Below are 23,189 nucleotides of genomic sequence, written 5' to 3' on the forward strand. Positions count from 1 at the left end.
GAGGACGCGGCCACGGTTTCCACCTTGACTCACTCTCACGCTGGCTTTGTGACTTCGGCTCCCTCCCGCCGCCACTGGCTCGTGTTTCCTCAGTGGTAAAATGGCCGTAATCATTTCAGCCATCTAATAGTTTGGTCAGACAATTAAGTAATGAATTCAATCATGCGTGCGCCCCTCCCACGCCTCCCGCAGCGGCAGGGCGGTTTGGGGTGTCCACTTCCTGTCGCCTGTTGTAACTCGCGTTCTGTTAGCATGTCCTCTGCCTCCGCATTTTCCGGTTGTCACAAGGGAGCAGTGTCTCGGGGTTTTCTCGTCATCTCTCCGGTGACTTCAGTCCTGCGCTTGGTCTCGGGCCACCGCGCGTCTGGGGGGTTTGGCTCTCGCAGCCGTGCGGGTGGCGGGTCTGTCACAGCGGCTCTTGGCGGGCAAGCGCGGAAATCAGGGTCACAGCATTGCCGTCCCTTTCCCTCCGCGTCGGCACTGATCTCGGCAGGCCCCCTTTCCATCTTGTTCGCTTGATTTTTGCCTTCCTCCTGCTGTGCCCTTTGGGTGTTTCTTTCCAGTGTATTCCCCGTTACTCCGGAGGCCATTTTCTCGAACAACCTTTAATGTCTTACCAGTGTTGGTGGGTGTGTTCTCCTTCCGTCGTAGGTATTTCTGTACAGCTTGGAGTTTTCTTTCTTTCCTCGTAGCACTGTCTAGGAGCATGTTACATTTCAGGCCGCTCTGAGGGTTTGGGCCTCACTGTTACCATTTCTCCTGTTCCTGGCCGATGAGCAGAGGCAGGTTTTTCCCATGTTAATTCTCGTGAATGTGTTTCTGTCTTCTTTATGGCCAAGCAATGGTGGTTTTTAATCAATTTCTATGGGAAAAAAATGTCTGTTTTCTCCTGGAGACCCTGAGGATCTCTGTCCTCTGAAGTGAAAGTTGCTGGTTGTGTAAAGTGGACGGAAACTGGGATGGGGCGGTCAGGATAGAGACCGGGAAGTGCCTGTGCAATCTGTCGTGCCCGCATCTCTGCCTGCCGCACCCGCCCTCCCGGGCCGCGCCTCCTGTGGGTGAGCGTCGCGCTTCCGGTAAGACCGCTCCTGGCTGCTGAGCGACCCCGTCTCTGCTCTCTTTCCTGCACCAGTAAATGCTTCCAATCTACTGGCCGTTCCTGTTAGCATAGAAGAATGTGTAATTTCTCTCATCCTAAAAATGGCCTCCCTCAAACCCGTACTCCTTTCCCTGTCCCCGCCAGGCAGCCCACGCGTTTCCTCTTTGCTCTATTGCAAACGTTCTTGGCGCGTGGCCGCTGAGCCCATGGTGAGCGCGGCTGCTCGAAGCCGAGCTGCTCTGAGTGCGCCGCCTGGGTTCCTCCCGTGCTCTCTGCGGCCCCCGCCGGCGCCCCAGAGCCTGCCCGGCCTCCACCGGGGCCCAGTGGAGCCCCCTCGGTACTTCTGAGTCCTTAGCGACTTCCCCTGACTTCGGGTCCCCCCTTCGCCAGCACGGCCCAGTACAGGTCTGATGCAAGCCGCCTTGGACTTTTCAGTGGTCTGGCACCCCAGTTCAGAAGGTAAAACTGAATTTCAGTAACATATCTTATGTGTCCCGGTCTGTCCCAGTTACCGTCATTTCAAGGCGTCATCCGTGTAGAGGCTGTGGAGGTCTTTCGTGTCCCTTATCACCGTGAGTCTTCGCAGGTGGCGTGCGTCCCGCGCTCCGTCCCAGCTCAGTGCGGACTGGCCTCAGCGGCCGCACGCGGCTTCCCACTGCCGGACCAGACGGCCCCGCTCTGCGGCCTCCTGTGCACACACTCGCCCTCTCTCCGGGTCGTCAGGACGACTTGCGTGTCTCGTCCGGGGTGTCGCGTTGGCGAGTTCTGGCGTGTGTGTGCGGCTGCTTGGTGCTGGGCGGCGAGCCTGCAGCTGGGGCCCGGCGCAGAGCGAAATGCACGGGGTCCTGGCTTCCTAGAGCCCTGGGCCCGCTCTCCTTCTCAGTGAGACTCGCTCTGAGGCCTCATCACTTCCTCCCGCCCCTCCCCAAACAAAGCAGGGCGAGTTTTAGTACCCTCGGGTGCTTTGCTGCGGTCCTTACCGCAGTTGCGACGCCGTGCCTCCTGCGCGACTGTTGATGTCTGGGTTCACACCGCCCTGGTTCGCTGCTCTGTTCCTGGTACTTAGAACAGAGACCCGCGCCTCGGCAGTTCTCAGAGTCACGCATTCATTCCCTCACGTCCCAGGCACAGCCCGCCTTCCTAGCGATAAGGGGTGGCTGGGATGGGCGACCACCACGAGCTCCCCTCATGGCGCTGTCAGTCTGTCTGTGAGAGCTGATAGAAGAAAGAATGTGGGCAGCAGAAATACTGTGATCGTGAGAGAGGGCCCTAGCCGGGTGGGGAGTGTCTGCTGTACTGCTCGGAGGGCTGGTCACTGTGCTTCCCTCCCAACCCTGTCTTCTTCATAACAGATTTTTTTAAAAAGATTTTATTTATTTATTTGACAGAGAGACGCAGCGGGAGAGGGAACACAAGTAGGGGAAGTGGGAGAGGGAGAAGCAGGCTTCCCACCGAGCGGGGAGCCCAGTGGGCTTAATCCCAGGACACCAGGATCATGACCTGAGCCGAAGGCAGATGCTTAATGACTGAACCACCCAGACACCTCCATAACCGATTTTTTTAAAAGATTTTATTTATTTATTTATTTATTTATTTGACACAAAGAGAAAAAGAGCTCACAAGTAGACAGAGAGCCAGGAAGAGAGAGAGGGGGAAGCAGGCTCCCCGCCGAGCAGAGAGCCTGATGCAGGGCTAGATCCCAGGACCCTGAGACCATGACCTGAGCTGAAGGCAGAAGCTTAACCACTGAGCCACCCAGCCACCCATAACAGATATTTTTTAAGAGCCTTTTGGTAACTTGAAATAAAATCACAGAATATGCTGTGAACATATAATTCCAAAACATCTGTTTCAGCTCAGAGACCGACAGCTGTTAGAGGAGGGACAGAGCGGAGTACTGAGCACGCTCATCCGAGACAGGGCCGCTGCTAGTCCTCCCTTACACGTAGTGTAGGAAAGTGACAAGGGCTTCCAGGTGACCAGCCTCGGGGGGCGTGTCAGAGTGAGGCAGAAACACAGTAGGTTTTAAAAAAAAAAAGGAATATAATAATTTCCATGATGAATTTCTCACTGTGCTTTGGAAAAAAATTTTTTTAATTATAAGATGACAATAAAATATTTTAACATAATCATTTAGTGAGACTAGTTGAGATGTCCGTCATTTCAGGCATCACCAGCCTAATAGCGATTGATTCCTGGTTAGAAGGAGCCTCATCTCCTCTGTTACAGACGTGTGTGCATATGGGGTTGGCAGTTCGGATACCAAACAATCATTGCCCTCTGTAATGTCATTTTCCTAAATGGTGAACAACTCATCCTAACATTCCAGAGATAGCAAAACCATTAATTATACCTAAATTACACCCAAGTTGTGCTCCTGGAAAGTTAAGTGCGGAGCATATGTTGTGTTTGAAGATTTTTTTTTTTTTTTTTTTTGACAGACAGAGACCACAAATAGGCAGAGAGGCAGGCAGAGAGAGAGAGAGGAGGAAGTAGGCTCCCTGCTGAGCAGAGAGCCCGATGTGGGGCTCGATCTCAGGACCTGAGATCATGACCTGAGCCGCGGGCAGAGGCCCCACCCCACTGAGCCACCCAGGCGCCCCATATGTTGTGTCTTAAAAAAGACTTGACTTCTTTTTTAAAAGAAGTCTTTTAAACTTCTAGAATCTGATTTCTCACCAACGTGAATACACACCAGGATCTTGGAAAGCTGTTCAGGACACAGGACAGTTTTCGTTGTGAGGGGATTTCCTGTGCGTTATATCGTGTCTCACGACCATGGTCCACGTCTGCCTCCTCCATTCTTCAGCCAACCAGAAACAGCCGTCTGGGGGCACGATTGCGCCCTGGGAAGACTAGAGTGCGTCCGATCGAGACGAGCTCATGATGGGCTGTTAGGTCCGAGAGGCAGGCAGAGGGCACGCCTGGTGGGCGTTTGCTTCCTCTTGCTGGCGTTGTGCCTGTTGAAGCAGGGGCTGTCAGGCCGGACTTACACTGTGAGGCGCGCCCCTGGCTTCCAGGTAGGGGCGGTGTGTGAGGGGGCCAGGCACGGATCCAGGGCGACAGCTGCAGGGTCGATGGCACCAGAGTGACAGCTGGGAAAGTGGAAGGAAAACCGCAGACTCTGGGTATGGAGCTGGCTGGCTGGGGGAGGAAAGGAAGGAGCCGGTGGGGATGCCGCTGTCTCTCGGCTCAGGAACAGGGTTGAATGGTGATGCTTGTTGCTGTGCTGGGGAGGCCCGGAGAGGGAGCAGGTGTTGAGAGCAGATCCCGTGACTGTGCTGTTTGCAGTCTGTCCCCGATGTCCATGTCAGGGTGTCACACCGGTGGTTGGATACGTGTCCCGGTTTGGGGCTGGAGATGCTACTTGCACCATGGGGCTGGGCCGCCACGGCTCACGGGAGGGATGGACCTAGCACAGAATCTTGTGGCCCTTGATGATTTAGCCATGGAGTAGAGGAGAAGCCAAAGGAACTGTGGAAGACAGTCAGGGAAGGAGGAGGGAACCGCACACGGGCAGATGGCACAGAGGTGGAGAGAGGGGAGTGGGCACAGGGGCTGTGCTGCCTGCTGCTTGGGCGTCTTGGAATGGGAAGCTGGAGGCCTGCCCTGGGCTCCTGTCCGAAGGCCTCACAGAGCACACCTGTGCCTGAAAGCAAAACTGTGAAGGTGTTCTGATGTGAACCGAAGCTTTCTCTTTCTCTCTTTTTTTAAGATATTTATTTATTTGAGAGAGAGAGAGCAAGCCAGGGGGGAGGGACAGAGGGAGAAGCAGACTCCCCACCAAGCAGGGAGCCCTACATGGGGCTCAATCCTGGGACCCTGGGATTGTGATCTGAGCTGAAGGCAGATGCTTCACCAGCTGAGCCACCCAGGTGCCCCATGAGCCACTTCTTTTTTTAAGATTTTATCCATTTATCTGACAGAGAGAGACACAGCTTGAGAGGGAACACAAACAAGCACGGGAGTGGGAGAGGGAGAAGCAGGCTTCCTGCAAGCAGGGAGCCCCATGTGGGGCTCTGTCCCAGGACCCTGGGATCATGACCCAAGCCGAAGGCAGACGTTTAAATGACTGAGCCACCAAGGTGTCCCAGTGAGCCACTTTCTGAACCATAGTTCCAGCTCGGTCCCAGTGGCAGAATCTGGGCTGAGTGGAGCACGTGGTGGGAGAGGCCCCGCCTCATGACACTGAGAGAGAAGGAGGCTGTGATCGGGGTAATCGCTGCGAATAAATGTGTGGGAATCATCACAGCAAACCGTTGTCATGAACTGCTGGGAGGGTAAGGGACAAATGGGCATTTTTTTTTTGAGAAATGAAGTCTCTGTTGGCATGTGTTTCTGGGAAGGGTCCTTTGGACACCTGCCACCCCTGTGGCTCTGTTACACTCAGAGATGCACTCTAGTTCAGGGTATGCTGGGAGTGCGCCCAGGTCCCTCCCTGTGGGAAGGGGGCATGTCCCACACGTGGCTCCCCCCAAGGCCATTGAGTGAGTCACGTCCGGGACTTGGTTCCGTTCCTTCCTTCTCTGGGGCCTGGGACTCACCCGGTCAGCTCTGACAGCTGGAGTGCTCCTGCTTGGTCTTTAGGAGCAGACAGCAGGCCCGTCCCTCACCTGGAAGTGAGCAGACGGTTCCTGGCTGTCCCAGGACTGCTCCAAAGGAGGCGAATACCCCGCTGGGGCTGGTGGGAGGTCACTGGGAGGAGGCCCTCGGGAGAGTGCAGCGGGGTGGGCACCGCGAGAGGGCCACACAGTACCTGACAGGAGTCCTTATCGGGGTCCCAAGTGGTTTGCCTTTTCTCTCCCAAGCCCACACATCTGGCCGACTTCAATCAAGTGCAGACCATTCAGTACTCGAACAGCGAAGACAAGGACAGGAAAGGGATGCTGCAGCTGAAAATCGCCGGCGCGCCCGAGGTAAGGATGCGGCTTCCACGCGCCCTCACTATCCCAGCTTCCTCGTACGTGCTCCTGCTCCGTCTCCGGTAGCGATGAGCGCGTGTCCCCCAGAGTAGAGCAGGCGACAGACGCAAGAGTCGGTCAGGCGCACTGTCGTCGGGGCGGTTGAAGAGTCCCGTGAACTGCCACGGTCGTCAGCTTCTTAGGATCGTGCGAACACACAGGTACCCTGGGTCAGCGGCGTCGCTCCCAGCCTGCTGTGCCTGCCGGGCCGCGTCACCGGCCTCCAGCTCCTGCCGTCTGGGTCCCCTGCTGCTTTGATGCTCAGCTCAGGAGCCAGGAGCGACATGGGTCATTCTCAGAAACCAGCGATAGAAGTTCTTTGAGATCCTTTGTCCCCAGTGTACAGCCGAGGAGGCCCCACACAAGTGTTGGAGACGGGGCGCCTCCTGGGGCCCGCGCTTTTAATCCACAGGCAGCGTGGCCCGGTCCAGACAGGGCGTCACCTGGCAACTGTGCATCAGGGGACCCTCTCTGATCGACAGGCAGAGGACGCTTCTGCGTTGAGGAGTCGGAACGACCAGGCTGGTGGCACACGGCACGCGTTCGGACCTCTCATCGTGCCGCGCCACCCGTGGTCTTTTGGTGGCGGCCGCCTTTCCTCAGATGGGTTTATCTGTCACTTGTTCTTTCTGCCTTGGGAGCCGTGACATTTCTGAGGCTCTAGGAAGTGCATTTGTGATTGTCCGGGGTGAATAAATGAAAACCTAAAATACGGAAACTGTTGCCAGCTAAAGTTTCCCGACAGTGTCTCCGTAACGTTCTTGTTCTGCCCCGCCGTGGCCAGAACTCCGAACACGGAGCCGAGCGCCGGGAAGGTGTGTCTGAGGCCGAGGGGGGTGCGGGATACTGCTCGGACTAGGGCATCCCTGTGTCGGGCAGGAAGGAACAGCCCTGATCATCTCCTGGGTAATCACTAGTGATCAGTCTTAAGGAAGTTTATCAGAACTGCAGGTCTGATAGTGAAAACAGTGATTTCTGACCTTAGGCAAAACATGCTGTGCATGCTTAAAAATAATGAGATTTTAGTAATTTTCTTTAATGCTAGAAAAATGATGATGGATAATTGATAAAAATGTACTCCATGTTTAGTTTCTAAAATAGGCCATACTTGAAATACACTAATTCTTTAACTTCTTCCCTTAATTAGGTATGCCAGAGGGGCCAGACACTCTGAAGGGAAATAATTTTTTTTTTTTTGCCTCCTTTAGTTCTAGAAAATGAATCTCAGTTTTAAGTGATTTTTCTGTTTTTGTCTGGGTCGCCTTCTGTCACATATTCTAGGAATAACATCCTTAAATATCAAACTTCCTTTTTCACGCCAACCTTATGACAAATCTGTGTCGCTGTCACTCTTCTGTTTCCAAGTGTATCTAGAGCTCTGATGTCACAGTGCAGCTGCCCCTTTGATGATTGCAAAGAACAATAACGCCTCTCTCTTGGTCTTTTCCCCTTTTAGCCTTTGACAGTGACGGCGCCGTCCCTAACCATCGCCGAGAATATGGCGGACTTGATAGATGGGTACTGCCGGCTGGTGAACGGGGCCACACAGTCTTTTATCATCAGACCCCAGAAAGGTGAGGTCCTGCTTCTACTTGAGCAGCCCCATGGGAGCTGTTAGGCGAGCTCATCCCAAAGCCTCTACTCCTTCTTTCAGATGACTCTGAAGACCAGACGAGTAATTCAGCCCAGTATGTTTGTATTCTTGCTTTTCGGGGGAAGTGGGGTAGGGCGCAGCCTGTGAGCCGGGTTTGACCAGAAGAGCCGCAGGGAAGCACTGTTGGGGTCAGGCTTCTGGGTTCGGGCAACACGCTGGAGTGCTGTCCAGTGCTGGCAGTGTTTGTACATAAACTTTCAGGACAGTGTTTTGGATGTTTGTCTGTTTTCAGGTATCCTTTGTAACTCATGTAAAATAAAGTATCTGTTTTTTCTTATAGATCTCAAAAGCTTAGAGCACAGAACAAAATTAGTTCTAAGTCGTGATATGAAATCAGTGATTAGAATGAATACTTGTCCTAGAAGCAAGGCTGTGTCACTTCAGAAGTGATGTGGGGTTCTTGCAAGGCGCTACGAAGGGCTGTTTCGGAAATCTGGATTTCTGAAATAATCAAACACAGCGTTCCCAGCAGGATAATAGCATCGTGGTAGCCGGAAAAATCTGGGCTTTAGCAATGTATCCGTTTGTGTGTTCAAATCGCAGGTCCTCTGAGCGGCCACCTGTAAATCACTGGCCCTTCCTGTGCCTTGGGTCTCCCGCTGTCACACACACGGAGTGCCGCCTCTCTTTTATGGTTTGGGAAGGGTAAATGGCTTCATCTCTGTGAGGGGCTGGAGCCGTGTGGCACATGCGGTGGCCATAATGGTCGCATTGTTCCCATGGCTGCGGCTCGCCGGCCTGCGAGCCCAACCTTCCGTGTGAACCTGGACTCTGACCGTCCCCATCCGCACAGAAGGTCGCTTGCTTTATGGCCTGGGAGGCGGGTCCACAGTGGTGCCCACGGAGCTGCCCGCTCTGGGGCAGGGAGACCCAGGGTCCCTTGGAGCATTCCCCCCGTGACCAGGACTCTCCCGGGAAAGTGGTCCCGAGGGGCCGAGTACTGTGTGTCCGGGTACACAGCCTGGAGAGGAGCCAGGAGAGCGGCCGATGGAGTCCGAACTCCCGGTAGAGTTGCCGCAGGATGCCCGGCCTGCCAGCTGCCAGGTGCCCTGCGCTGACGGAGCGGGTGGAGGGAGCAGTCGGGGGCCTCGGTGGGGAGCCGTGTGAAGCAGAGGAACCCCCGGAACGTTTGTTTCAAAGTTAGTCTCGTGCTGTGCTCCGAAGACAGTAGCTGAAGCCACAGCCCGTGGTCAGTCGGCGTGTGGCTCCTGGGACATGCCTAATCAGATAAAAACCGTGTGACACCACGATCCCACCAGTGAAACCTACTCTTTTCTAAAATATAGTGTATATTTCGATTTATAGTAGCTTTCTTTGTATGGAATGTAGTAACGAAGTTGCTTTTAGAAAGGTCTAAAGGCTTCTCTCAGTTAAAACTCATGCAGACATGAACTCCTGATTTTTCATCTTGTACTTCAAGCATGGGTATGAACCTTGCAAATTTTATTTAAATATTTTGGGAAAATTCCTTTCCCTGAAGATAGTATTTCGTGAAAGTGTTCAATGTGACATATTGCCTGTCTCCTTTTTAATAAATAATTTTAACAATTTTTATCCTAATTTACCAAATGTTCCTAATCAGTGTGTCTGTACACACAAAAATAACATTGAGACATTGAGCACTGAATACGCCAGCCACGCCATGTTTGAAACTTCAGCACCTTCCTGTGCTGGTTTTCAGTTGGCTCTTTTTTCCCCCCTTAGGGATAAACATCTTGCTATCACCTCTGGTGCACTGAGAGGCATTAAGTTCTTCATGCGTATGACTAGAGCACAAGGGAAAAACGCTTCTCATAAAATCCTAGTAGGCTGCTCTTAGCGATTTTATGTTGTCTTTACAGAATGAGATCCTAGACTCAATAATTTACTTACCCTGTTCTCAGTCCCAGCATGTTCATTTATTACACAACTTCTATCCTGGATACCTAAGTGAAGCCGCACTGCCCAGTGGAGGTGGTACTTCAAGTCAAACATTTTTAGTGGATTATAGTCAGAAATACATGTGGACAAGAGCACATGAGCATTTTTTAATTTAGATTTTTTTTTGAAATGTCTAATAAATTGAACGCGTCTCTGCAGCGCGGTGCACCGTTTTCCTGGCGGTGTGCGATCACGAACACGGACGCACCCGGGGGTCTTCTCTAGACTGTAAACTGTTACGCGGTAAGCAACAGACACATGCTTACGTGCACAACAGAGACACCCGTTCTAGGTGATCTGCAGGTTCTGCTGGGAGCTCTGAGTGTGCTCAGGCGCACCTGATTTGTTCTGTGACCGCCGAAATTACGTTGCACTCACACAGCACTTGTAAAGGTGGTTTTACTGGGGTGGACAACAGAATTAGAGCCATAGCAGGATATCCTGAGCCGAGTTCCTCCAGAGCTGCTGAATGACCTTGGCCCTTATTGTAGGGCGTTAGCTAACCTGTGCCTTCCAAGGCAGTTCAGTGGCAGTTTCTCAATTTTAGTCAGATTCCCCTCAGAGGAGAGAATTAGGCAAGTTAACATAGGGTCGTAATCTCCTCATTCCTCACGGGATTTCCGGCACCTGTGAGGGAGGGGATCCACGCTTCCACGATGTCACGGCCCGGAGAGGAGCTAGACCAGAACTGACAGGCGGGTTATGTAAATGTGAGAGCACTTCTGTCAGTGAAAGAAACATTCTTTAAAGCTGAGATATAGGAGGGAAAACACGGGTGACACAGACAGCAAGGAGTCCAGATCTCCCTTCTCGCGTGTTCTTCGCTCGCCGAGACGAGCCAGCGGGCAGGGGGCTCCTTGTAGGAGAGCGGACGCGCAGATGCGCGGGAGCCAGGGGCACCGGCGGCGACAGAGCACCTTCTCTGGTTTGGGTTTGGTGAAGTGACTGATCTTCCACCCCATCCCCGGTGGGGCTGGGAAGACCTGCCCGCACACACTGTCGGTGTCCGTGGGAGGTGTCGGCGGCCAGCGTAGCGGGGGCGCCCTGCCCGTTGTCCGCCTTCTGGAAATCCTCCCGCAGAACCAGACAGGCCCAGGGTGTTTACTCGGCAGTGTGTGTAGAAGCTCAAAACCAGAAACTGCCCTTGTGTCCACACGGTGGGACGTGGTCCCTGCGGGAGGCAGCGTGCTCCCCGCGGAGAGTGTGCCACAGCTGGGAACCATGAGGGGGCGCTCTTTCGGCGCTGAAAGCCTCCATGCGTGCGCGCACACGTGTGTAGCCAGACTGTGTGTGTGTTCGCAAGTGTCCGCGATCGGGAAGTCTGGGCAGCCCAGTGACCGACGGGCGGGGAGAGCTCCGGGAGGTGGAGATGTGTCTGAAGCGGGCGAGGAGCCTTCGGCACTTCCTCTTCCTCCCTATGGTACGCACCCTTATGACGGAGATTTGTTACAGGGAGCCTGCACTGTTCAGTTTAAAAAACAGATAAAAACTTTTATTCAAAAATTAGAAGCCAAATGTAGGTTATAATCTACATTTGTGGATACATCCTTATTCCTAAAGGATTTACTCCAGAAAATAAGGTACCTGTTGTGGGAATGACCCGAGAAATCGTATGTTAGGCATTCAGCTTCTAAATTTAAGGGAATGTTAAAAATTAACACGTGGAACCAGGCATTTGTTGGTGAGTGTTGAGTATTTATAACTGCTGCTGCTAGTGTGTGTTGCCGTTGTACTCAGTGATCGGTAACTTTCCCGCTTCCTGAAAACGTGCTCTCAGGATGCTCCGTTGGTATCCAGCTCACTTACAGCCCTCTTTCTGCCCCTGCCCAGCCGCTTAGGAAGTCTCTGGTAACCAAGTGTTTATGAGCAGGTCTCATTTTCCCTCCGGTAGACATTGCAACAAAGAGTGCAGACAGCTAGCGGCCACGCTGATGTGTCACGGGCAAGGCCGTTACTAACTGGCAGTGGTGGGTGTGGGCAAGACGTGGTTGGAGTGTTCATGGTGGTCAGCTAATGATAGGATTTTCTGGTGACTCCACATTGGGCCTTCGTGGTGTGACTTGGTTATTTTGCTTGCAATGTGGATGTCAGAAAGTCAGAGCCAGGCCGTGTGGCTGGAATTGTGGTGGCATATGGGGTGTCACACAGTAGTGGTCTGGGTTCTGTGCTAGTCATTCCTCCCCACTGTCCCTGCAGACCAGACCGTCCGACTTCTTTTTTATAGATAAACTGTTGTTCAGAAAGAGTCACGTGGGGTCCAAGGCTCATTGAGTTCTCAGTTACCAAGCGGTGGTCTGAGAAGCTTCTGAGCGCCGGGAGACCTGCGGGGTGTTAGAGCCGCCTGTGTGCAGGTTAAGTCTGACCTTCGAGTGCTCTGATCCTGGAAGTGCCCGGAACAAGGCAGAAGTGCAGCAGCACTGCCCAGAGCCACCCCGGGGGCTGCAGGAAGGGCTCCCTGGAGCTCATGCTGTGCTTGAATGGAGCTTGCCTTTTTTTTTTTTTTTTTAAATATTGTATCATTTATTTATTTATTTATTTTAAATTTTAGTTAACATACAGTGCAGTATTGGTTTCCGGAATAGAATTCAGTGAATCGTCACTTACATAAAACACCCAGTGCTCGTCATAACAAGTGCCCTCCCTAATCCCCATCGCCCCTCTAGTCCGTCCCCTGCTGAACTGAGCTTGGAGAAATGGGGGGATGGTCTTTCTGCAGGAAGGAAGAGCTTCTCTTGAGGGTTGGAATGTGAAGGCAGCATGATGTGTTCAGGGAAGTATGAAATTCGGTCACCGGGGACCAGGGGACAGTGCAGAACAAGACTGGGGAGACAGGACAAAGGTGACTTCTGGGGGCAGAGAGCTCTTGGCACTGAGTTCTAGGGCAAGTGCAAGGAGCAGAACCGCAGACAGCAGTCATGATGGCACTGGGTGACACAGCTGCCTGGGCAGGCGTCAAAGAGGTGGGCGGTAGGTTGGCAGACACCCCGAACATGGAGGCAGGCCGCTGTTGTGTACCAGCAGAGTGAAGCAGCGCTTTGTGGGTCACGCAGATGCGCTTACATTCCATCTCACAAGCTGTCGAGGGGTGCCTGTCTGGCTCAAGTCAGTAGAGCATGCGACTCTCAACCTCGGGGTTATGAGTTTGAGTCCCGCATTAAGTGTAGACACTACTTAAAAATAAAATCTTAAAGCTGGGGCACCTGGATGGCTCAGTGGGTTAAAGCCTCTGCCTTCGGTTCAGGTCATGATCCCAGGGTCCTGGGATCGAGCCCCGCATCGGGCTCTCTGCTCAGCGGGGAGCCTGCTTCCTCCTGCCTCTCTGCCTGCCTCTCTGCCTACTTGTGATCTCTGTCTGTCAAATAAATAAATAAAATCTTTAAAAAAAAATAATAAAATCTTAAAGCCAATGAGAGACATGACAATTTTAACTAAGGGAATGACTTGATGGGTTTGTATAGGGGGAAGATCGTCCTGGTGGTAATTTAGCTCGGGGATGGATTAGAGGAGGGGGTTAGGTGCCTGTGAGATTTATACGGATTGAAGATACTGACCTGGGGGCTCTGTGCTTCCTGCTTCTGGAAGGAGGGTGGGGAGAGCATGCCTCCATCAACCACCAGACAGAGTCCTGTGCTCCTCTGGGGTGAGAGCAGCAGGAGCCCTTGCCGGGAGCCAGCAGCCCAGCCCCGTGACAGGTGGGAGGTGACCCCCCCTCCCCGGGTCATGTGCTGCAGGCGGGCTTGCTTCCCACGCAGCTCTGGTGCCTCAGTCCCTCTGCCTCCATCCCGGGGGTTTGTTTTCCTCGTATTCGTGCTTACCTAGATGGGTCTCGGCGTCGCTCCTACTGAGCGATGTTATCCAAGGACAAATGGCCCGTCCTTTGCTGTAAAGGAATGTTGACTTTGACCGGAAGAGGTCCATCATCTTACAGGATCTCCTGGGAGGTACGTCTTCACCCACCTAGCGCCTCAGGGCTGCGCTGTGATTGGGCAGTACCGTCTGCACAGTGTGCACCTCTGGTCAGTTCACATGTGTTGTAAACACTGAAAATGAACCGCAAAGCCTAAGATACACGGTATAATTTCCTTATTAAAGCGTTACTGATCAATTCTGGACTAAGACTTACTTGTTCTCTGATTGCTACACATAATCTTTTCAAAAGAAATGGGAACCTCATTTCTCTCTCTCTCTCTCTCTTTCTCCAGAAGGTGAACGGGCTTTGCCATCGATACCAAAGTAAGTGCTGCCTTGTGCATTTTGTTACTTAGTCGTGTTGGAAACTGTCAAGCAATCACCATGCTTTATTTCCCATTTGCCTGAATCACCAAATTTCTCTGTATATGACTAGGGAGGTAGAAAACAAGTATTTCCAGAAAGAAGTCAAATCAGTTGTAAATTGTGTTATGTATTTAGGGTTAACCAGAAGTGTAAGATGACTTTCCCCATACCTTAAGTTCATTGGGCGGCCAGAGGACCGTCCCAGTGACAGTACCAGGGAGGCCTGTTGATGGTTTATACTCAGCACTCACCTTTGTAGGAACCTGAGAACTGGTGCCATTCTGGCCATTTTACAAGTGAGAAAAGTAAACAAGTAATTTAAGTTCATTTCTTAAGTTGTTTGTATCATGAATTTCATAGTAGATGTGTTGATCTATAAGATTAGAAAGAATTGAGCAGTGATGCCAGAAGAACTTACTTAGTAACTTCTCTGGGGTCAGCCAGTGTGCGAGGGACCGGGCACCAAATGAAAGTTAAACTTGGGCAGCGCGGACACATGGGTAAGTAAGCATCGCAGCCCAGTGCGGAGCGCTCCGGGGCCGGAACGGTCTCATGACTCCTGTAGGTGTTGCTGGAGCTCTGCAGGTACAGGCCAGCATCCTTGGACTGGCGGGCCGGACCCGACCTCTGGTCCCCCCCAGCCCCTCTGGGCTTGCTTCACCACCACTCATGCTCTCCCTGGCTCTGCTGAACTTCCTTTAGTTGCTGGAGTAAACGCCCCTTTCTGTGCCTCCAGGCTCTTCACTCCCAGGCCCCTCAGCTCCAGTGTCTGTAACCTCGCCTGGGCCTGCTCTGCTTTCCAGGCTCTAGAAACCTCCCACAATCGTCCAGTCCTGGAGAGCACCCCCATGTGCTTCCCCATAACACCTTCTTCCCTGCCGGAGGACTCATCCCACTTGCAGGGCTGCCTTTTTGCTTATCCATGCCCCTGGGCCCACGTGGTCAGCCAGGGTCATGTGGCATCACAGACCTGACCGGGGAGTGTCTGGTGTGCGAGGGGTACTCCATAGCTGTGTGGACAGGGGAGGGATGGACCAAAGCAGCTCGCTTTCAGCTCTCAGGCAGCGTGTTTCCCAAACTCAATAATGTTAAATAGATATTCATTAGTATCCCACGTTAGGCCAGAAACTTACGCCCAGAATATCTTCAACTGTAGGAAATCTATGAGAGAGGACTTTGAGGATTAAAACATGCAGAATCATAAACCCAGGTACAGAAGTGGATAGAGAGTATAGTAGGTCAGAAGTGGCAACAGATGCTAGAAACACTGAATAAAGAAGCAAACTTTGAAAGGGCGACATGGCCACAAATCATAGAGCCGCAGACGCTGTGGCGGCTGTTGGTGGCAGGCGGTGCTGGGCAGGCTGAGTGGCCGCAGTCCCCGGAGACCGCGGGCTGCGGAGTGTGGAGGCAGCTGGCCCGGCCTGCTCTCAGGAGCGCGCACCCGGACTTCCCGGTGTGCCTAGTTCAGGGAGTTTTGGGGAGTCTGATAGGGGCCATGGAGCTGGAGCCGCTGACGTGTCCTGCGGCAGCTCTGGTTCAGCCTCAGAGATCGTGAGATCGCGGATACGCAGAGAACTCTGTAAAAGGAGCCGGGTCCCATGGCTCTGTGCTGAGATCCCTGACCACAGAGGCCCCATGGCTACGTACGGGATGTTCCTGCTCTCGAGGGGTCTGCTCTTTGAGTCCCCTATTTCCCAGGGTCCATTCTATGTGCTAGAACTGTTTCCTGTTTGGTTTTTCTGTAGTGCACGCTTAAGGATCTGGAAGGAGTCTTCTGTGAAAACGTCAGATGCTGCTCGCTCTGGCATCTCAAGAGGCTGGGGTTCCTTTACTTTCTCTGTGTTTTGAGCTTTCCAAAAGTTTAAAACGGAACTATAGTTCTGTATTTTAAATGTCGCTAAGACTTTTGACCAAAATTTTACTTTATGTGGGTGAATATGTAAAACACACCTGTTGTGGGGCCATTGTATGAAACAAGTAACAAGATACATGAGACTTACTTGTTTTTGGTCTGTAAATAATGAGAACAGGTATCAGTGTCCTGCCTGCCCTTTGCGTGCTGTGGACTGAAGAAGGACCAGGGACCCTCCGGTGTCTCACATTATGTTTTAGAGTGTGAGTCCAGCTCCGGCGTCTCTCTTCCCTCCACTTCGTAAGCGCGGGCTGGTCCCCTGCAGTCTTGCATTGCAGTGTAAAGCTTGACTGGACCCACATACCCAGCAGCATGGAGTGGAGGTGTAGGGCGGAAACTGCTGGCACGAGTGGCTTTCTCGGAGCTGCTCAGTGTTCCTCCAGTTGCCTGTCGTGATTCCTGACTTCTAGAACAGTAGCGCAGTCTGGTTATTTTAAGTGCCTCGGGTAGTAGCGCTTTGTCTTAAAAATGAACCTCGGAAGTGGGTGGTCTCCGTGAGAAACGGCGTGGTCCCGACTGTAGGCGCTCACAGCTTTGCTCCTCTCTGTTTCAGGCCGGCCAACAGCGAGAAGCAAGGCGTGCGGACACACGCGGTCTCCGTGTCAGGTGAGAAGGCCCCCCCGGAAAGCCCCAGCCGGCCAGCTGACCCCCGGAAATGTCACAGTGCTGTAGCCGGAGGGGGCTCTCGGTTGTGATGGCTCTTTCTAGAATAGCTTAGAAAGCTAAGCAGTCTGATGACCCAAAGCTCCCGAATTTTAACGTCATTATTAAATAGGTTTAAATGTGGTTCACAGGTTTTCCCTAGAGAAGACGTGTATGTGTAATACCTGATTTCTTCCCAGACCGTATAGAATTGCGAGTTTCGTTTCAGTTGTGATGCCATGTTGATCCTGTTCAGAGCGAACACTCTCACTTTGGAGCCTGCGGCTATAATGTATCTTTGCAACCTAGAGTGTAACAGTGTGTACTTGGTGTATTTATGGTTGTTCTGAGTTCAAGAAATGTGAAATGTTTTTCAGTGGTTTCTGTTTTTCACAATTAACATCAAGTCACGTTTGAATATTGCTTTTTTAAGAGATATAGTTAAGATACTGGCACAGACAGTATGTTAACTATTTTTTGCGGGGGTCATGAGTATGGTGTGCTTTCCTTCGTATGTTTTCAAAAAATATATGCCATTTTCCCCCATTGAATAATGTGGGAAATAGAGGAAAGTGGGAACGGGAAGCATCTTCTGTGGACCCAAGTTTGGTGTCTTTTATATGTACACGCAGACATGCATGTGTGTGCACACGTGAACACAACATGCAGACGCACATATGTGTGCACACGTGAACACAACACACAGACATGCATGTGTGTGCACGTTTGTGTACATACATGCACACACGCACATCTACAGTCCAGTCTGAGCTCTGTGCTACGTTTCTACAACAGCAGCTTCCTAATAACTCCAGTGTCTAATAATGTGACTCAGAAGAAACCTAATTCCTATTCTTTTGATTTCCCTTGAGTTAATTTGTTCTGAAATGTAGTTTTATGCTTCTGCCAGGTCGATGACTGTATTCTTCCCTACTCTTCCAGCATCCAAATGTAATTGCTTATTTTTTACTGTGCACGAACACCCCACAACACTCTCTCAAGAAGTGTTCATGCCCAGCTTTATACACTTGGCAAAGACTCTAGTGATGAGCTGTGGGACAGACGTGCCAGAGCTCTGCGGTCACTCCCTGACGAGCTGGAGAGCATTCTGGGTACTCGAGCTGGGGCCCTGGCCGGTGTCCGAGGTCTGGTGGGCTGTGGGCTTGCCAGCACATTCTAGAAGAATAGTCCTTCGTGCTGGCATGCTGCCTTTACGGGTGTGCTCTCCAAACCCAGCGGTGGGGCTGGGGCACTATGGGGCAGGCGTAAACCAGGCCCTCAGGGAGTTTGTGATCCATTTGGACAGACAAAAGCTGCCCTGTGCTAAAGTGGTGAGCGTGGCAGAGGATTCACTCCCTGAGCAGGCCTGGGTCCCGCGGAGGGGAGGACGGCTGGTGCCCCGGGATGACCCGCAGCGTGCCGTGTAGAACAGGTGAGATCGGGGCCAGCTGTGCTGCTCTCAGAGCTCCGCACCGTCATGCTGCAGGCCACGAGCAGGTGCACCAGCCCCGTGGGGGCCAGTGTGCTCCCCAGCCCACGCTGGAGTGAGAGCAGGGGTGCCCTGTCCGGTGTGTCGTGACTGCGGCTCAGATGAGGTCTTCAGAAACCCTTCACATCTGGTTCCTTCTGTTCTCCTGGCCCCCTTTAATCCGTGTCCTCCCTGCTTCCGGCTTTGAACTTCAGAGTTTTCAGCAGCTGATCATCCTCGAACATCTGGGTTTTACCTCTCTCCGCCACCCAGCCTTTCCCGTCCTGCCTTCATTGTCCCTAGCTATCCCATAGCCGCAGGTCTGACCGTAGTCCCTTCTCCAGGTTAATCGATCGAATTGCCATCCTGTGTATATAATTTAAATAGGCAGCTGTCTGGTCAGAGACTTGCAGTTCGAATTTACAGTTGGACAAAGTTCCGGTCCCTGAGCCCAGCCCTCAGAGCCGCCGCCGCTGTCAACACACACGTTGTTTTCCAGCCTCTTCAGCCGCCCTCTCACAGCAGTCGGTGAGCTTGCTTGAGCTGTCCCGTTGGCCGGGACCCGTGTCACTGTCTTCCCGTTCTTATAGTGACACTCTAACGTGCCTGTCAGTGTGGTCATTTACCGCTGCAGGCGAATGAGAGCACTCGGGGTTCAGGCGACCTTTGGCGACCACGCCAGTGGCTCTGGAGTGCTCCGCACCCTGGTCATCCCACCACTGCCTGCTCCCTTCAGTGAACTGGGCTGACAGGTGTGGGTATTTATGTCCCCACGGAGACCGTAAAACCTAACATCCGGCCCACCAGGAGCCTGCCTCACACTAACCCAGAAGCTGTTACTTTGATACCCAGAAAACCGGTACTCTTTCTAACCCCGGGGGGTTTCTTTACCGAGCAGCGTGGAGAACTGCACCACGTGGGGGTGGCCCTGGCCCCCGAGGGAGAGAACCCGCTGCCCCGGGCCTGCAGACTGGGGTCTGCTTCCCCTGCAGCGAGCCCGCCCTCTTTCTCCCGGCTCCCGGGTGGAGCTGCGGTCCAGTGGCGTGCCGGCCGCGAGCGCGTGCTTCTCTGTCTCGCCCCGTCTCGTGGAACCCCTCGCGAGCCCTGTGAGATGGGTGTTAGTGCAGTTCGACCTTCTCCACTTTGCATGAATTCAGTCAGCAAGTACTGTGCGCTGGCCGTGTGCGGGCACTGTGCTGAGTGCCGGGTATGACGGCGAGGGCAAGGCCGCGGCCCTGCCTTTACGCAGTTGGCATTCTGTGGAGGAGACAGACCGGAGACACTGAGTTAAAACATAGCAGGTGAACCGAGAGCAGCGACGGGGAGGCTTTTGAAAACTGTAGTCAGGGGGCGCCTGGCTGCCTCAGTCGGTGGAGTGTGCAACTCTAGATCTTGGCGTCATGGGTTCCGGCCCCACACTGGGAGTAGAGACTATGTAAATAAATAACACTTTTTAAGAGATCATAGAATTGTGGTCAAGGGAAGTATCTCTGAGCAGGTAACGTGGGGGCCAGTAGCTGAGTGAAGTGAGAGTTGCAGCCGAGGTGGCAGAGATTGGGGAGAGGGACCAGGAGATGCAGCAGGTACGGCAGCTTGGCCGCGGTCACACACAGCAAGGAGGGACAGGACTCTCCTTAGTAAGTGTTCAGAATGGTTTCACGGCGTTAAATCCTTCACATGCCTTAGATATGATCTGTGACAGCCTTACAGGGCTTTTTTCCTCCCTCTCACAGATCTGAGGAAAGAAACTCAGAAAGTGAACAGATGTGTTACTGTCGCCCTCGAAACGGTTGGAACTGGGGCATTATTGCCCCTCGGCAGTGTTCTCTAAAGGGTTCTCTTGGGTACAGATGGAGAAGCACTTGGAAGGTGGAGAAAGTGGAACTTGTCTGACTGCCCTGCTTCTGGAAAATTCTTACCTGGTCTTCAGACCAGATTCATATGTCACCACCTCCTAGAAGCCTTCCCTGACTACTCCAGACTCCTTCCCCAGAGTATTCTAGCCCACTGTGCATCCTTCTGTTATGAAAAGTAAATAGGTGGATGTGCTCAATTTAGAAACCATCTTGTCCACAAGATCACAGCCCCATCATAGGCAAATTCATGTTCTAGTTGTCTGCTTATTGACGGGACATCAGTACTTAGTAACTGTGTTTGGGTGAGTCAGTGGATGCCTGAGCAAGGTGTGGAGACAGCCTGGGACTTAGAAATGCAATTCTAGGACCGGGAGCGGAAGGAAGAAAGGCAGGAACTCTCCGAGCTCGCAGGCGCATGAGAGTCCTCGGCTCTCAGATGGCGGCCTGTGAGCTCATCGCTGCGAGTCGTTCTGGAGCGTTCGGGCGAGGAGCGTGGAAGCGTGCCAACAGGGAGAATGAAGATTAGATAACCAAAGGCGTTTTCAGCTCTGGGTGGATCCCTGGTTGGGAAATGGAGCAGAATCCTGACTTCGCGAGAGGAGGTACGAGGCTCTTGGTCGTGTTTTGCAAAGAAATGTCAGTCCTCGGTCATCTTCATTAAGACCACAGCTGTGACCCATGGTGACTCTGCGGAGAGATTGCCTTTGAAGTCGAGACAAAGTTTCCCTATGAAAATAGATGTAACATTGAAAAACGTAAAGAGTAACAGCACAGTTCCCTGGGCACACCTTCCGAGGGCCTAAAGTAATTTTTTTTAGCCTAGTAAGTTTTTGGAGACACGTGTGTATTATAGAGCAGCTCAGTTAGGACCGAGAGCCCGGTGCTTGCAGGAAGGGGCTGCGAGCATGGCTGGGAGGGGGGTGGCCCGCCTCCAGGATGGGGCTTGAGCTGTGAGTGTGTGTGTGTGTGTGTGTGTGTGCGCGCGCGCACGCAAATGATCCAGGAACACAGGGCAGTGAATAAAGCTGAATTTTAAATGTTTTGAAGGTATAAACTCTGGTTTTTTGTTTGGTTGGTTTTTGAGTTTTAGGGTTTTCTTGGTTTGTTTTTTAAACCTTACTGTGACCAGAAGTACAGGGCCGCACGTGGTGATGACACCGCCACAGTATGACCAGGGCTCTGGTTGAACATTTCAATTACATGAAGTGGGATCAGAGATTGTAGAACGTTTTTCTCTTTTGCCTGTCTGCCATGAAAGCGGACGTGGTGATCTTTTTCTGTCAGGGATGTCTGGTTTGGTCGTTTCTGCTGAGCCCTGTGTGACAGCACTTTTTCAGTATTTGTTGCAATTTAGAAAATTTTAACTTCGGAACAGATTTTTTGGTTTAGTTGTTAATCGTGCATCATCATTTCCTTTACGCCTTTTAGGTTTTTCGAGTTAGTGACTAAAAATTATTCTAAACTAAAATGTATTTTTTTTTAAAGATTTTATTTATTTATTTGACAGAGATCACAAGTAGGCAGAGAGACAGACAGAGAGAGACGGGGAAGCAGGCTCCCTGCTAAGCAGAGAGCCCAATGCGGGGCTCGATCCCAGGACCCTGAGATCATGACCTGAGCTGAAGGCAGAGGCTTAACCCACTGTGCCACCCAGGCACCCCTAAACTAAAATGTATTTAACAAAATAAATGTTATTTGCTTTCAGCTGATTCATTATAAATTTACAAGTCACTTATATATGCAAAACGGTTTGTAAACTGTAAAGCTCTGTAAAATACAAGGTGGCACGTGCATGGTCTGTGACTCACTCGTTGCTGTGTCGCAGACACATAAACACAAGTTTATACACAGGTATGTTTTTTAATTTTTTTTTTAAGATTTTATTTATTTATTTGACAGAGATCACAAGTAGACAGAGAGGCAGGCAGAGAGAGAGAGGGGGAAGCAGGCTCCCCGCGGAACAGAGAGCCCGATGCAGGGCTTGATCCCAGGACCCTGGGATCATGACCTGAGCTGAAGGCAGAGGCTTTAACCCACTGAGCCCCCCAGGCGCCCCTATACACAGGTATTTATACGCGAACGGGGCCCAGAGATGATGCCTGCCACGTTCATATGCGTTATCTTGTTTAAACCTCCAGACACTCTTCTTCATACTGTTCCCACTTTACAGGTGAGGAGATTAAGACTCAAGAGTTGAGGTGGCCGGGCCCGGTTCACATAGTAAGTACTAGAAAGCCTGATAGAAACTCATGCCTTGAACTCTACAACCCGCTGTCTTTACCTTAGACCACTCCAAATCATTCAGAAGCTTAGTGACTTTCCTGTGTGGAAGGAGGACTGGTTTGGAACAGTCTGAGTGTGATTGCATAGTGGTCTGTCCCCTCATTTGTCCAGAATAGCATACTACTGCCTCATTTCTGACGCTCTTCTTTAAAATTCAAAGCCTGCCCTATACTCAGGTTTGAAAGGGTTTCTTTTGTCCCGTTTGCCTGCTAGCTTGAATTCTCACTGCTCTGGTTTACAGCGTAGTCCTGTCTATTGCTGAAAGTTTGATTTTAACACTAGCTTTTGGGAATTTTTTTTTTAAGTACCCTAACTTAGAGTATTAGCACTTAGTACGTGCAGAGTTGATTTTTATAATTTACGTGCTCTGTGTTGTAACTTAATCAAATCGATGGTGCTGAGTATATTTAATTGCAGGAAGTGTAAGTGTTGGGTGTTACTGGCTTGTTCCTAGTAGCTGGCTTACTAGAAGCTCTGATTTCAGTGATCACAAGTAGGCTCTATAATCCGTCTCCTGTTAGGAGAGACGTTCAGCCGTCGAGAGGGTCACGGTGGTTTCTCCCTGGGTGTGGTCAGGGTGGCTGATGGCCACGCAGCCTGCTGTGCTGGCTTCCCTCTGCCACCTTCACCAGGGCACTGGAACTCTGCCTCTGCCAAGACTGGGCTGCCCAACCACCTGCTTCTCCCCTTTCTGGCTTCTCAAGGGATTGAGAAAAATATTCTGGAGTCACATGGGCACTGAGATGGCTGGACCATGCATTCTAAAGTAGTCTCCAGAGCTAAACTGGCTTCCTAGTCCTCATCTTGAGTTGGCCTTGACCCCTGGGCTGCAGACGTGTAGAGAGACACGTGGAGGCCCCCTGCGGGAGCAGCTGAGACCCCTTCCGGGAGGAAAAGCCCGCAGGAAACACAGAGCGACGAGTACGACCGCAGACTCAACGGCGTGTTCACTTTCCACACTTTCCAGGCCACATGCCTGTTACCTCAGCCCCGCGCACCTGTTTCCACCTTCCCCCGGTCACCTCCACTAATAAGCAGCATCGCCGCGCTTTATCTTTTGAAAACATTGTGTCGCCTACGCTGTTGTCCCCACACTCTGGGTCCAGCTAGGGACAC

At 52.0% G+C, this 23,189-nt stretch overlaps 1 protein-coding gene across 7 annotated transcripts in view; it reads left to right on the top strand.

The window, feature by feature from the left end:
• The window catches only part of PTK2 (protein tyrosine kinase 2), a 248,074-nt gene that overhangs the window by 144,886 nt on the left and 79,999 nt on the right, over positions 1-23,189 (top strand). For all 7 annotated transcript variants that reach the window (XM_080801823.1, XM_080801827.1, XM_080801826.1 and 4 more), the window contains 4 exons: positions 5,908-6,015; positions 7,517-7,634; positions 13,837-13,867; positions 16,378-16,430. In XM_080801823.1, the coding sequence (XP_080657949.1) occupies positions 5,908-6,015; positions 7,517-7,634; positions 13,837-13,867; positions 16,378-16,430 (310 nt within the window). The remainder of the gene's footprint in view (positions 1-5,907; positions 6,016-7,516; positions 7,635-13,836; positions 13,868-16,377; positions 16,431-23,189) is intronic.

This window comes from Martes martes, assembly GCF_963455335.1.
Source record: "Martes martes genome assembly, chromosome: 4".
Lineage (NCBI taxonomy): Eukaryota > Metazoa > Chordata > Mammalia > Carnivora > Mustelidae > Martes > Martes martes.